Source organism: Triticum aestivum, chromosome 2A (genome assembly GCF_018294505.1).
Source record: "Triticum aestivum cultivar Chinese Spring chromosome 2A, IWGSC CS RefSeq v2.1, whole genome shotgun sequence".
Classification (NCBI taxonomy): Eukaryota; Viridiplantae; Streptophyta; class Magnoliopsida; order Poales; family Poaceae; genus Triticum; species Triticum aestivum.
In genome coordinates, this window is record NC_057797.1 from 283,393,724 (window position 1) to 283,409,123 (window position 15,400).

Consider the following 15,400-nt stretch of genomic DNA (forward strand, 5'->3'; position numbering starts at 1 on the left):
CACCAAAACGCAAGTACCGCAGATTAACTGGAGAGGATAGATAGCACATCCAATCCGGCGCATACGCCACAAAGGTTGCGCAGCATCCACCTAGCCCTACCAGCCTACACGACTCATGTGTGCACACACGCATGCCAAAGGCTAGGTTTTCACTCACCACGACCAAAGGCCTGCAAACGCTACATAAAACAGTAAACTGTCTGCGGCAGCGCGACAACAGGTCCGCTACTTTGTACAATGCCCAAGACCAAACGACGGGCAGCGTCACTCCCTTATCAGAGGAAGATCCGGTTGGTCTCCTCGGCCCCAACCCCGTCCCTGTGCTTGAACATCTTGAGCTGCACGCACATCCTTCCACTCCTTCGGACCCCCTGGTTGCTCCTCGGGGTTCCGGATTCCTCACACCCCCGCCTCCTTGATTCCGGCAAGCTCGAGTCTCCAGAGGAAGACGACTCTGCTGTCAAATGCGACATTTGCCAGGGATCCATCACCTCGTTTTCCTTCAACGCTTCCCCTCTGTTTAGCAGAGGCACGGTGCCATCCAACACCCTGTCACACTTGCTAGCCTGATAAGGCACCAGCGCACCTGCATACCGGTCTACCACAGAATCCTGAGGGCTTGAAGGATCTTCAGAGAGCAAAGGTTTTCTCACCCTCTTTCTTGGATTCTTTGCTCTGACATTCTTGCTCTGAGCTGCTTCGTCTTTCCTTTCATTGCTCTGCGGTGGGAAGTAAGTTTTGATCATCGTACTCACCCTCTCTAGGAAGCTTGCAACCTCCACGGGGAGCACCTGTCCCTCCAGATAACGATCAATTACCGGGAGATCATTCTTTAAATCTTCAACCTACACCCCACAACCGATGATCGCATCAAGGATCACCTCATATACTAAAAATGTACAAAGAAAATAGATTCCTATTGGGGCCTTACCATCATAGAGAAGTTTTGAGATGCATTCCGGCTGCATCTGGTAGTACTCTGTCCAGCTATAGACTCATTCGGGAGGGAGTTTATGTTAGCTTCCGTAGAAGGGATAAAACGACAACCAACCAATTGATGGAAGTCCTCAATCTCACGAGCATACTCAACCCTCCAGTCTTTCCCCTTACTCCAAGTTCTTCTTGCCCACATTGGCACCTGATAGAGGCGACCTTGCTCCCTCCCAAACTGCCTATTGAACCGGTCAGGTACATACACCTCTTTTATGTTAAAGCTGATTAGCCATGTCCGAGAGTGGCAAATGTTATCTGCTGCGATGCAATATCCTGGAACAATCGCTGGATTTATGTCCTTGTAAGGATTCCAGTTGACCTGAAGAAATGATTAAGAAATTAATTCAACAGCAGTTCATTTGTAGGAATAAATTATAAAATAGGTAATTTGCACTTGCATCGGACAACTGAAGCTGCTCGAAATCCTTTCTCCATTCCATAACTTTCTTTCTCTGCCCACGTGTTGTTCCTCCAAAGTTCCATCGGCATGCCCGGGGCAGCAACGTGTTCTGATTCTTTTGTTGGGGTTGAGTCAAAGGAATATACTCATAAATCCAAGCCTTGTAGGAACAAGGGGAATCTCTAATTAGTGAACAAGATGGCACAAAACTAGAGATAACAAGGGAAATCTCTAATTATTGAACAAGATGGCACAAAGCTAGAGATAACAAGGCAAATCTCTAGTTAGTGATCAAGATGGCACAAAGCTACACATATAACACTAAATACACAAGAGACAATACCATGAGCAAAGTTGCACCGCCGAGAAACTGGGTAGTAGCATTTGGTGTTACTGGACAGACAATCCTCTGTACAAATGAGCAAGGGCTGCAGCCCCCCAAGCATACTCATGTATCTTCCTGAAATCCCCCAAAAGTGGTAGGTATCTTGGGGATACAAATCCCCTCATTGTGTCGGGAAATAAGGTGGAGCCAACCAAATATAGAAGGTACGCCCGGGTGCTGAATGCAATGTCATTGATGGTGGGGTTTTCTGGCAGTTGATGGAATTTCCTGTACAACCAGGTTAATCTGATCAATCCACATAGTTGCTCTCCGCTTCCAGGGCTCTCTCCTAAGTAATGCAAGCACATGCGATTCACAGCTTCATCACCGATGGGTTCTGCCGTCACCACATGACCAGTCACTGGGATTCCTAGAATATATGATACATCACGGAGAGACGGTGCCATTTCAAATCCCATGAAATGTGCAGTATTTGTTTCGTTGTTCCATCTCTCACAGAAGGCTGTAAGCAAGGAACGGTCAATGGTAAATCCTGTCGTAAGAGCAAGATGTCCAAGACCACTAGCATTGACTACTTGTTGTTGTTCATCAGTTAGAATCCATTCTTTTTGCTTCCGTGTCTGCTGGCTTGGTAGCAGAACACCATACCGCTGTAGAAAATAGAGCTTGTCAGTACATATTTTTGCTCATGACGACCGAGTGAAATGGAGGAGGAAAGAGCCACATACTGTCCAGGTTTGCGAGCTACCAACTGCTCTTCGGCCATTTGGTTTTTGTTGCTGTGTTGTCTGATCATGAGCTGTGGGATTCATCTTATCCTGGAAAACATGGTAAAAAAATTGAAGGTAAATGTTCCACATCCACTATGGTTAAGCAAAAAGGTGGCCGAACAGGGATGTTGTTATTTGTGCAGATCCAGTTGATACAAATGATGTGTAAAAAAAATTAAAAAGGAAACAACATATTGGAAGCAATACACTAGAGTGCATATTCCAGAATAATGACAAGCGACACCATTTCTTATAACTGTTGAAAGTGATGCCCAGCAATCACTAGATTCAATTACACACCATTTCTAACGGAATATTTTGAGCAGTAAAATAACACACAGGGTCTGATAAGTTAAGGGATGCTTGTGCAACATAAATATAGTCAAGCACACAATAATTCAAAATTTCAGATAGACAACGTCTATGGGAAATACATTTTTTAGTTAAAGTATGTTTTGAACATTTTCCTGTCCTATAATTTGCCGACTACCCACCACTCCCACTGGTAGGATGATTCATGGATAGTGGGAAAGCACAAGTAAAGTGCATTACATACACATGCACAAAAGGTCCATCCATGGCCACTATTTGTTCCAAAATCTAAACAGTGGCAGATGTTGAATTTGTTTTTACTGTTTTTTTGGCAGAAATATCAGTGAGGTCGGTCTGAGTAATAATAATGTTTTTTCCTTAAGTAATCAGCTGTGGAGATGAGCATGATACATCTTTAGATGCCACCAGTATGTTGCAACTTTTCAAGGTCCACAAACAGATGTCTAACAAAACAAAATAAGAGGGCAACTATTTGCGACACTCAAAATAACTTTCAAACTTTTGTAGTAAATGATCCAGGTACAAGATTTGGCACCAAATCATGCCAAGTTTTGGGGGCAGCCCGGTGCATGTAGCTCCCGCTTGCGTAGGGTCCGGGGAAGGGTCCGACCACTTTGGGTCTTTGGCATGCAGCCTTTCCCTGCATTTCTGCAAGAGGCTGTTTCCAGGACTTGAACCCATAACCTCATGGTCACAAGGTAAATATTCATAGATACTAATTTCCTTTCTCCAAGCAAGTTAGCTCTATAGCCTCTGATGATAAATCGTTGTGTAAAGCACAGTTACCAGGACCTGGGTTTGACCAGGCCAAGGAAAAGGGTCGTGAGACGAGAATCACGGCATCTCTAAGAGTAAGGCTCCAAGGGGGTTGTTGTTCTTCGGGGTGGCAGCTTGGGGTGCGGGACATGATCCCGATGAAACCGGATAAGTGACCTAATTACAATCTATTTCATGCAATATAAAGTCTAAGCACGTGACAAACGGAGAAACGGAAAATGGAACCTTTGCTGGTGTGTGTACGTTATCACCCACCCCCTAGGTAGATCCAGCTTTTAATGAGGCGATATAGCATGAATTTTCAAATGTTCTCACAGCAGATCCAGCAAATGGGCACAACATGGCAAACAATAAACAGACTGATTTTGTTTTGTCAAATATAAGTTTTTTCTAGAAAAGCCTTACAATAAATAAGTGCCGCGAAAACCTGCCGGGTCAGCAAATCATGCAGGGTGACTGTGCTGTGTGTCAATCATCGCAATAGCTAGAGATGAAACACATGCAAGACAGCAAGATTCACCAATCCAAAAGAAAATTTATCATAATTAAGATTTAAGACTGATCCAGAATTATTACACTTTAGAAGTTAGTACAATCTTGTCCTCAAAATTAAATCCATCTGCATGTTTTTTGTTATGTACTCTTCTCATATTGAACTAGGGGAGTAAAGGCTCCGTTTGGCGTTGTGGTGGGTGGTGGCCTTCCCCCTAGTTTGTACAGCACTGCACCTGCAAACTACCACTAAATAGAGTCTTGGAAATTCAGAATATAAAATATTTGACTTGATTGCCATATTTAATTTGACTAAGAACAGAACTTGGTTAGCTTCAAGTTAGGTCCATATATGCAGATCTTGCCCTAAACGTAGAACGATATCCTCCAAGGCGCTACCAGATATCAGCATTATTCAATCCACGAGATGAATCTCAGCTCTCTCGCCCCTTGGGCTCCATCCCGCCATGTCATTGTTTGTCAATGAACTGGAATCTCAGAACCAAACTCAACTTATTCCATCACAGTTGATCTTTCATGTATCATAAGATGTAAGATTAATCCTTTTCAAAGCTGGGTCGTAATTGAAACGAATGAGAAAAGGAAACAATATCCATAATATCTATCGGTATACGGAAAAGTGTGTGATTTATTTATTGTGCATCCATCAGTGCCTTGTTGATCCAAGTAAAATGGCAACTCTGGAAAAGAAAAGCAGTCAACCATCTAAATGAGGCCTTTTACAATGCACCAACAGAATGCAGAACAGTCCATGCGTCTACCATGGTCCATGGGAAGTCACAAGAATCAGGTAAGTCAGCGGAAGAACCAACCAAACCCGCACGCTGCTCTTGTTATCACCACCACACGCTCGATGATTCGAACAAACCGCAAGGCGGACCCGCGGCGAACGCAGCAATCACCACTACTTTGGCAAATGGTAAGTCAGGCGGCGCAATCAGTTCAGTTGCCAACAGGGAACACGCATGCATGGAACAACTACACAATGCATTAAACCTACGCTGACTACTTTTTGCATAGCATTCCAATCACGATTCACGAACACCCGAGGATGAGATACTGAGATTACGGAGAAGTGACATCGATGGATCTAAGAACAAGGGCTCCGTCTAGCCGAGCCCGATAGTGATAGGGATGTTGAGAATGACGAGGAGTCGGAGAGTACCTGCTCGCCGGGGAGGGGCGGTAGGTGACGCGCCGCTCGCCTCCGCCTCCGGAGGCTGTTAGGGCACCTCCTTTTCCTTACCTGGGGCTTGGGCGGAGGTGGAGGCGGAGTAGGGAAAGTGGAGAATGGAGCAGGCGGGGCCCACGAGGAGAAAAGCTCATCGAGCGAGCAGCACCTTTGTATTGATGTTATAAAGACTTTCAGGCTTACATGTGCACAAATGTGGCTGTAGTTTAGTGGTGAGAATTCCACGTTGTGGCCGTGGAGACCTGGGCTCGAATCCCAGCAGCCACACATTTATGTTTTTTTTAGCCATGCACAAACTCGTTTATCTCTTAAATCCTCACAGAAATCATACCAAGCAGATGCACCAGAGGAATTATTCACTTCAGAACCGAGTAATTAAGATGGTGGACTTCATGTCAATCAATCTAAAAATTTGAGCCAAGTCAGTCAAGTACCGAGAATTAAAATTTAATAAGTACTGACATACAGCCACACATTTATGTTTTTTTAGCCATGCACAAACTCGTTTATCTCTTAAATTGATGTTTATAGCCATGCACAAACTCGTTTATTTCTTAAATCCTCATAGAAATCATAACAAGCGGATGCACCAGAGGAATTGTTCACTTCAGAACCGAGTAATTAAGATGGTGGACTTCATGTCAATCAATCTAAAAATTTGAGCCACGTCAGTCAAGTACCGAGAATTAAAATTTAATAAGTACTGACATACAGCCACACATTTATGTTTTTTTAGCCATGCACAAACTCGTTTATCTCTTAAATTGATGTTTATAGCCATGCACAAACTCGTTTATTTCTTAAATCCTCATAGAAATCATAACAAGCGGATGCACCAGAGGAATTGTTCACTTCAGAACCGAGTAATTAAGATGGTGGACTTCATGTCAATCAATCTAAAAATTTGAGCCACGTCAGTCAAGTACCGAGAATTAAAATTTAATAAGTACTGACATACAGCCACACATTTATGTTTTTTCAGCCATGCACAAACTCGTTTATCTCTTAAATTGATGTTTATAGCCATGCACAAACTCGTTTATCTCTTAAATTCTCACAGAAATCATACCAAGCGGATGCACCAGAGGAATTGTTTACTTCAGAACCGAGTAATTAAGATGGTGGACTTCATGTCAATCAATCCAAAAATTTGAGCCAAGTCAGTCAAGTACCGAGAATTAAAATTTAATAAGTACTGACATACAGCCACACATTTATGTTTTTTTTAGCCATGCACAAACTTGTTTATCTCTTAAATTGATGTTTATAGCCATGCACAAACTCGTTTATCTCTTAAATCCTTACAGAAATCATACCAAGCGGATGCACCAGAGGAATTGTTCACTTCAGAACCGAGTAATTAAAATGGTGGACTTCATGTCAATCAATCTAAAAATTTGAGCCAAGTCAGTCAAGTACCGAGAATTAAAATTTAATAAGTACTGACATACAAACAAGCACCAAGAAGAATGCTTTGCCATCGTGACAAGTGCTTAACAGTGCCGTCTCCTCAAGTGATGTAAATGTTACATTCATGTGTGTTGTACATGCTGCAGAGTGCAGGCTTGAACTACACTACATTCCTTCAGGCGTGAGTGAATCACCAACATATAACTATTGTACAAGTTTCCCTCGGCCTACAAAAAACAAAATACACTGCAAAAGCTTCTTCCAGCTTTGTTATCTACAAACCCATCTTCTTGGGCCTCAGATATGTCGAACCTTTCTTCAGACCCGGCATAGAGATCTGCTGCTGCTGCTTGGCTCTCTTCCGTCGCTCCCTCTCCTTCTCCACGAGTGCTGCCTCCGCCTGTTCCTGCCTCAGCTTCTCCATCTCCTCTTCCATGGCCGTCTTCTCCTCCTTCTGTCTCTTCTTGTGGTCCAGAAGGGAGGTGTCCGTGTCTTTCACAGAGAAGAACATAGGACCCAGCTCCGCCAGCCATTGCGGATCCACTGCGCTCACACACTGCATATACTCCTTGGTTGTCAGGACAAGCTCGTGGTACACCACATAGTCAGGGGTGTACCCGAGACCATACAGAGCACTGCTCGGATGCAGGTGGCACGGCATCCCATTCCGGCAGTTGACATACTCTCCTATGCCCTTCAACCTTGCCGAGTTATGGAAGTACGCCGAGCAGATAGCTTTCCTTACCACGTCCCATTCCATATGGCATGATGTCAGTGGGATCTTCAGGGCTTTCAGTATGTCTAGCAGTTGAGATCTCACTTCCCGAGCCTTACGGAGACCCTTAACATGGAGGAAATGGTCATTACACCAGTCTCCTCGATATTGGTTTGACTTCCACTGCAGGTATACATTCAGGAGTGTTAGGTGGTCAGACTCTGGGACAAAGAATTTTTCCCTTGCGGCATCGCTCTCCTCTGCTCGATCTTTTGGCCGGAAGAAAACTGAGGGTACTGAGAGCATGGATACAATGGTCAATACTTCATCAAGGCATTCCAGCTTCTCCCCCATGAGAAGCATCTTTGCTAGAGTCGGGTCCAATGGGAACTCCACCATCTTCCAACCTATTTCTGTAAGTCCACCAACATTGTTCAAGGCGCCCAACACCCAGAGCTGGTACATGGAGTTGAGGATATTCTCCTGGGGGGGTGGGTCCATGAAGTCAAAATCAAGCAAGTTTTCGACTTTGAGGGACTTCAGTAAGAGAACCACGTTTCCCAGGTTAGTCCTTTGAATCTCTGGCACGGGGTTAGGGAGCATCTCGTTCTGGTAAGCTGATTCTGTGAACAGCCTGTAGCATGTGCCAGGGCCGGTTCTTCCAGCACGTCCTGCACGCTGGTCTGCAGCTGCTCGACTACACGGAAAAACCTGAAGAGCATCCATGCCCATCCGTGGATTGTATACCTTCATCTTTCCATACCCGGTATCAATGACATAGAAGATACCATCCACTGTGAGGGACGTCTCAGCAATATTGGTAGCAACAATGCATTTGCGAGTGCCCTCTTCTGCCTTCTGAAAGATCTTGGCCTGCAAGTCAGCAGGCAACTGCGAGTAAATCGGCAAGATGGAGAGCTTGGGTACATTCTTCGTGGATGACGATATTAGCTGCTCCATGCGCTCAGCAAGAGCATAGCAAGTAGCCTCGATCTCTTCCTGCCCGGTCATGAAGATGAGGATGTCTCCAGGGCCACTCGTTATGTGAATTGTCATGGCCTGCTTCACTGCCGCTTCCACATAATCTTCACATGGTGTTTTGCTAAACAAGATATTTACTGGAAATGTCCTGCCTGGAATGTTAAATACAGGCACACTGCAGACAAAGAAAATAATTATAGGGTTTGCAGACAGTGGATTCAAATCTTTATAATGGAGAAAAAGATATAGCAAGTTCTCTTACCCTCCAAAGAACTTTGAGAATTTGTCTGCATTTAGGGTTGCAGATGTGACAATTAGCTTAAAATCCCGCCGACGTGCAACAACCTTCTTCAATATGCCAAACAAAACATCAGTATTGAGGGATCTTTCGTGTGCTTCATCCATGACGATAACACTACATAAAAGAGGGGGGAAAGCATTAATACAGCAAGCAATATTCCAAAACTGAGGTATATGAATATCACAAGATTTATCAGCACTACGAGAGAACAAGGGCAGGTTAACAGCATACCGATATTTATCAAGGTCAGCATCTTTCAAGGTTTCACGAAGAAGCACTCCATCTGTCATATACTGCAAAACAAACAGAAGGGAAAATATAATATGCGTTAGGAATTCTATGCTAAACAACTGAAAGTCAACCAAAATTAATTGTTGAACTTAAGAATGTTAACCTAAAGAGTTCTCGGAATGTGGCCAATTATATCTAATCAGAAATCATAAGGCTAAGAATGTTAACCTAAAGAGTTCTCGGAATGTGGCCAATTATATCTAATCAGAAATCATAAGGCTAACACAACAATGAGGTTACCAGCCTATGAATTGAACCTTTCTATAATCAAGTTTTTCTAACACTGCAAATATACACAAGACATGTTGATGTGAACTAAAGCACAAGCAGAATTGTACCTTTATTATAGTGCTAGAACAAGTGACGTCCTCAAATCGGATAGCATATCCAACTTTATCACCCAGTTCGGTTTCCATTTCTTCACTGACCCGCTTGGCAACACTCATGGCAGCCACACGTCTCGGTTGAGTACAGCCAACAACACCAGTTGTGGTATATCCATCCTCATGCAGATACTGAGTAAGTTGAGTGGTCTTCCCAGAACCAGTTTCACCAACGACCACAACTACTTGATTTTCACGCACAACCTGCTCCATAGCAGCAGCATAACACTGGTTATTAGCAATAATCATTTGAGAGATACTAAATACAAGAAGATACAGAAAGAAGTCCAGAATGGTGCATGAATATAGAAGGTGTTCTAAAAGGAAACTAGATTCCAAACTATTCCTATCTGAATGAAGTAGTAGGGATTTGTATATATGTCCTTCCTAGGTGATCTAATGGTCTTCACTCAACCATATTCCAAATTTGCAACCGTTTCGGATTTTGCGTAAATCACAATTCACGGTATATAGAAGTAATCATACAGCTTCGAGATGTGTCTTGTAGTAGAGGAAAGTAAGACAAAAATAATTAAACAAACAGAACACTCATAATAAGTCTATAAAACCAAGTACAAACCTGTAGCAGGTCATCTCGAACAGTATATATGGGAAGATATTGTCTTTGCTGAGAAAGAGATTTAGATTTTGCAAAATCACTGACAGCTTCTGCTTTTTCCTTCAAGTGTTGCGAAAACTTTGCTTCCTCCTTGAAATCAATCTCCCCTTGATCACCAACAACAGCAGTATCTGCATCAACCTGATTTTGCAGAAGTGAGTAAAACATATGGACAAGTCACAACATTTTTTAAGACATACACATGAAATGTGGAAATAGTTTACCTGTTCAGACGTTTTCTCAACGCCCAATATATTTCCAAGATTAGATCCAGCAAGCTCCCAGAAGCGTTGCCGCGACTTGTTCTGGCTCTGCTTTTCACGAATTTCCCTAACCAAAACAGAACCTTTTCGTGCAATGATAGCCATATCAGATGTTGGATCCTTCAGTGGCATTACAGGCTCTGCTTGCTTTGTGTATACAACTCGCCCATCCAGGAAGGGAGGTTTTGTATCTGCCAAAAATTAAGCCATCGACTGGTTTTAGTTCAAGTGCATGAATGTACTGTAAACAAGCAGAAAAAAATGTTATCAAGAAAAAACATCAAGGGCATGCCAGGGCCAAGCCATGTTCTATTCGCTTCAAACCTAGCTACTATGTACTATTATGTAAAACAAAGAAACATAGAAGAATCGCAAATATATGTCCAAATTGACATATGAAGGATGGAAACATGTGAGCGGTTTGATGCTTGCTATCGTCATATACTTCCTCTGTTCCAAATTATAAGATGTTTTTGGTAGGCTATAAAATAGCCTAACAAAACGTCTTATAATTTGGGATGGAGGTAGTAGAAGCTTTTGAGAGTGAATGATCAGAAAGATCGCAGGCTCACATTGAACACTCATGTCCACCAGCTACTTAGTCAGCACATATACTAGCAATGGAGATGGGAGCACTTAGCCAGCACATATACCAGCGAATGGAGATGGGAAAGCAGACAAATACTCCCTCCATTCACAAATATAAGATGCTCCAACTTTTTTGTTAATCGGATGTATATAGACGCGTTTTAGTGTGTTTTTCACCATTTCAGTCCGTGTATAGTCCATACTGAAATATCCAAAAGATCTTATATTTGTGAATGGAGGGAGTAGCTATTAGCACTGTGCTGGTTAATTTATACATTACAAACATATTTAATGTTTCCATCACTTCACAAGAAGGAATATTCTTGAAACTCTAATGCAAGAGAAATGGGGGATGGTTCACAAAAGGTTTGGTATGATGCTTGTTTTAGTCACAACTAACGCTGCAAGCAGAACATCACCAAAATGAACTTCTGAAGGGAAAGAACATACCATGAACAAGAAGTATTACTTTACGCTCGTCCTCATCATCAAATTCTGTCTGCACCTCCGTTCCTCTAACAGCTCCAGACCTCAACAATTGTCTGTCCTCCCACTGAGCATTATCAGCAGTCATCTGTGATAATTTCTTGCTCTGAGAAAGGGTCATCAGACTACCATCTTTACGAGTCTGCAAGCAATAAAAATAGTTAGAAAACCAGAGTATACATGTTAAATCGACGAGTAAATGATAAACTAACATATTCGCTGAAATGCAATTGAAATATGTGAATGTGATACTCTTGAATTAGCATCCTAATTTTTGCTGTACGAATATTATAATAAGATTAATAGAAGTTCCTGCTGATGAAGCATTTAATTCATTATGTCCAGCCCACCAGGATCCGGAACTTAACAGAGGAAAATATTACGCCCTCCGATCCATAATAAGTGTCATGGTTTTAGTTCATTATTATGGATCGGGGGGAGTACAATAGATGTCTCTCAACTTGACTTTTTACAATGCATTTTGACATGTATGAGTACTATATCAGATGGTTACAGGAAAACTGAAGCCACAATACATGACACTTCACTAGAACAAATTTGTGCTTAGAAGATAAAGTACTAGACCCAACATGCAAGTCATTTACCATATACACTGACATAGTTTTCTACTATGGGGTCGCAATAATATGTGCTACTCCTACTCCTATGAATAGCGCTAGTGAATGTTAGAATGGAGTACTTCAAAGTGTGATTAAACATTAAAAAAATACCAATTTCTTAGGCAATTGTGCTTCCTTCTTTTTGTAGGAGCTATCATCTGCAGCATAATTATCACCATCGAACACAGTGTTGTGTTCTTCACAATCATACCTGAAGAATTTGTGAAGGTTAGAAGAATGACTAGCTAAACTTGGTTTTCTGACAATATAAGAATGTTGAGTTGCTATATTCATTTATAAACACTAGGACATAAGGAATTCCTAAAAGGATAAGTACCAAGCACGGTCAGCATTATAATCCATGTCTTGCATCATTTCCTCGGTAATCTCATAGTTCCTATCAGCAGCTGAGGGGCTTCTATCAGCTTCAGCATCCTGAAATAAGAGGGTAATGATTATAGGTACAATGACCACGGATCGAAGAAACAAAATCAGAGTTTAGAAGAACCTATAAAGTGATCCGAAAAGAATCATGACTTACATTTGAAAAGGTAAGCTGATGAGATCTTCCACTGGAACTTGAATACGAAGACCCTTTTGATGAACCTGAAGCCCTCACAGGAGCAGGTGAGGGAGAAACATGATCCCAAGGGGATGCTGGACATTTAAAAGAGCATAGATAATATGAGTATGAGTAAATTATAGTCAGGTCAGTGAAATATGAAGTAACATGTTTACTTTCACAGAAACAAAGTTAAATATCACAAAATATAGAGCTGAACTGCCTTTACCTGCGGAACGGGGTGTATTCCCACCTAGCCAAGGAGACACCAATCGTGCATCAGGAGATGCAGCAGCCAGCATAGGAGATCGTGTTGGATAATGTCTTTGGGAGCCAGGACGATCATCACGGTACTCCCGGCGAGGTGTATCTTCCCATTCCCATCGGCCACTGTCCCAGTCAGATCTTGCTGTAATTGCAACCACACTCCTGTCAGCTTGCATGTTAAGCCAGTCGAGAACCAAAAATGACAAAGAATACTATACCAACAAAGTACCAGGTGTTCTTGAGCTTCTCGAGCTATAGTCATCCCGACTTCTTTTGTTTGTGTAGTCGATAGATGTAGATCTGCTCCGTTCATTACGCCTACTATTCGATTCCCTGTCATCACGGTATCCTCGCCTTCCACTGCTACTATAACCAATGGATGCAGATGTCTCGCGTGCACCACGTTTGTCACGGGATCCTCTGTCATCATTCAGTTCGTACCTAGAGGCGGGGGTCTGTAAGCAACAAGGAAATAAATGCTGAGTTTAGTAAGGTGAACATAAAGTAATAAAACTCTTGACAGAGTAAGCCCTAAACCAAGCGAGAGAATGTTGTTATTACTGACCTGTTGCCGATGGGATTCATCTCGATGTCTGGGTGTAAGACCCCTTTCATTCTCATCAGTGACTGTAGATTCTGAAACAGAGTATAAAGCTTTAGTTTGACTAAGTTACATCACTGAAAATGAATAGTCGGCATACAGCCGTAACACAGTGAGGGTATATATCTCAGTAGATATTTTACGACAGAGCTGTATATATGGTCAATGGATCAAGAGAAGAAGAGGCACCTTTCGACAATGTTTTCTCACTGGAATTGGTTCCTCGATAACGGCGAGCCACGCTGCCACGGTCACCACCGGACAGGCTGCTTGCATCATTTTCTGTAGATCCTGGCCTCTCATCTTCATCCATAGAAGAAGCAGCCGTCACTACCTTCTCAGGAGGCCGCTTAAATGAATTGTTACCTTCCTTTTCTCTTTTCTTGTGTGCGAGCAGGTCCAAACCTGCAAGACAGACGAGCGATTAGCTCACTCTAAATCTCTAAGCTCCTGGCATGGCTACACGTGTTAAATACGAAGTGGGATCAGTTCATTAAGTCTACAAATCGCAATTGGCGCCGTGTTTGACTGGCAGATAGCTCTAGATTAGAAGATGCACAGCCTAAGCATCATACCTAGCGCGGATCTCCCCGGCGGAGGCCGGTACATGACCTTATCCTTGGTCGGCAGTATCAGACCCTGCGCCGTGTCATCCTCCGGGCCGAGGGTGCTTGTCGTCGCGTCGAGGTCCAGCCTGCCGTCGGAACTCATCGTGGGGAGGCGCCGTTGGAGCCGGAGAGGGAGGTGGCCGGGGTGAGGAGTGAGGACGCTGGCTCAATAGCGGGCGTGGCCCCAGTGGCCGCGTCGGGAGGGCGGCAGTGTCTCGCTCGCCGGCGTTGGGGGCGGCTGGCCGATGGAGGAGCTGCGGCGGCGGGATAGAGAGGAGGAGGCGCGGGTTAGCGGGGTCGGTTTGGGGAATCAGATGTAGAGCCAGAGAGAAGGCGGTACGGGAGGGACGTGTTGGGTCGATTCGGGACTGATTGATCTGAAGGCGGTATGTGGGTCCTTTTTTTGTTTTTCAAAGCTTTATGTGGGTCGAACAGGTCTATTTTGTTTGGTTTTGATGAAGGATATAAATCATGGTTGGGTTTGGGTACCCCTGACTTCCTATTCCGTTTTCCCCTCCAACTGCTGCAGCCTGCACAAAGAAGCACATACATCAGTGCACCACGCACACAGCACTACACCACACACGCGCTCGACCGGCAAGCGCGCGCGCGCAGCAGGCACGCCAGGCAAGCACACGCCCACACGCCCATCGCCCAGCACGCAGCGCGCGCGGCACGCCCGGCCGGAGAGATACGCCACCATCTGCGTGAAGAAATGAAGAGGAAGAGGAAGGAGAAGAGGGCACTGCAATTAGAAGATAGGGAAGAGGGATCCATGCCCCCGCGGAATCACCTCCGTAGCCGTGCTTTGATTTATGCCGCCGCCGGCACAGCCCACATGAGAGAACAGAGATAGAAAGAGGAGGGGAGGGGGGGTGAAACGATGGAATTGATGCACCGACCGATTCTGGGCCACAAGATGGAGAATAGATGGACTGGATGACATCATAGGGTGGCCGATGGTACATTTTATAGAATAGACCTTGCGTCTTTCTGAAATCCTATCGTCCCCTTCACTTTCCTCTTTCCTCTCGTGTGCATCTCTTCGTGAGATCCCCTCTCTGGCGATCTATGATGATGTGAGCCCTCTCAGTATAACTCCCACCCTAATGGTTGTTGCAATCCTCTTTCCTCTGTCCCTTCCCACCATCTATCCCTGTGCATGATGGGGCTGGCTATGGCTTGGCGCGGCCGAGGACATGCTTTTGGTTTGGCACCGCCGCTACCGTTGTAGGCTATGATTCAGCGATGCCTCAAAATTCCTAACAACATGATGTGCTTTTTTTATTCAGATCGTGAGTCACATATTTTATTCTGTAGAAGCAGCGGGAAACGGGTATTTTTGGTATATGCGGACCTTCCCCATGTTGATGCTTGTGCA

The 15,400-nt window shown here is 43.9% G+C and overlaps 1 protein-coding gene, 1 non-coding gene and 1 pseudogene across 2 annotated transcripts; 1 reads left to right on the forward strand and 2 right to left on the reverse strand.

The window, feature by feature from the left end:
- Positions 1-5: 5 nt before the first annotated feature.
- LOC123188536 (protein MAIN-LIKE 1-like) lies at positions 6-5,479 on the reverse strand (annotated as a pseudogene).
- A 40-nt stretch (positions 5,480-5,519) lies between these two features.
- On the forward strand, positions 5,520-5,591 carry TRNAH-GUG (transfer RNA histidin (anticodon GUG)). Its single transcript has one exon. It is a non-coding gene; the product is annotated as a tRNA-His (tRNA).
- A 1,158-nt stretch (positions 5,592-6,749) lies between these two features.
- On the reverse strand, positions 6,750-14,399 carry LOC123188538 (pre-mRNA-splicing factor ATP-dependent RNA helicase DEAH7). Its single transcript, XM_044600707.1, has 15 exons — positions 13,987-14,399; positions 13,601-13,816; positions 13,376-13,446; positions 13,040-13,265; positions 12,773-12,952; positions 12,523-12,638; positions 12,319-12,416; positions 12,093-12,192; positions 11,326-11,503; positions 10,249-10,478; positions 9,986-10,165; positions 9,361-9,609; positions 8,963-9,024; positions 8,693-8,845; positions 6,750-8,605 (listed from the first exon to the last, which is right to left on the reverse strand). Exons 1-15 carry the CDS (start codon positions 14,120-14,122, stop codon positions 7,009-7,011), a joined length of 3,792 nt encoding a protein of 1,263 aa, XP_044456642.1. The 5' UTR covers positions 14,123-14,399; the 3' UTR covers positions 6,750-7,008.
- Positions 14,400-15,400: the final 1,001 nt, after the last annotated feature.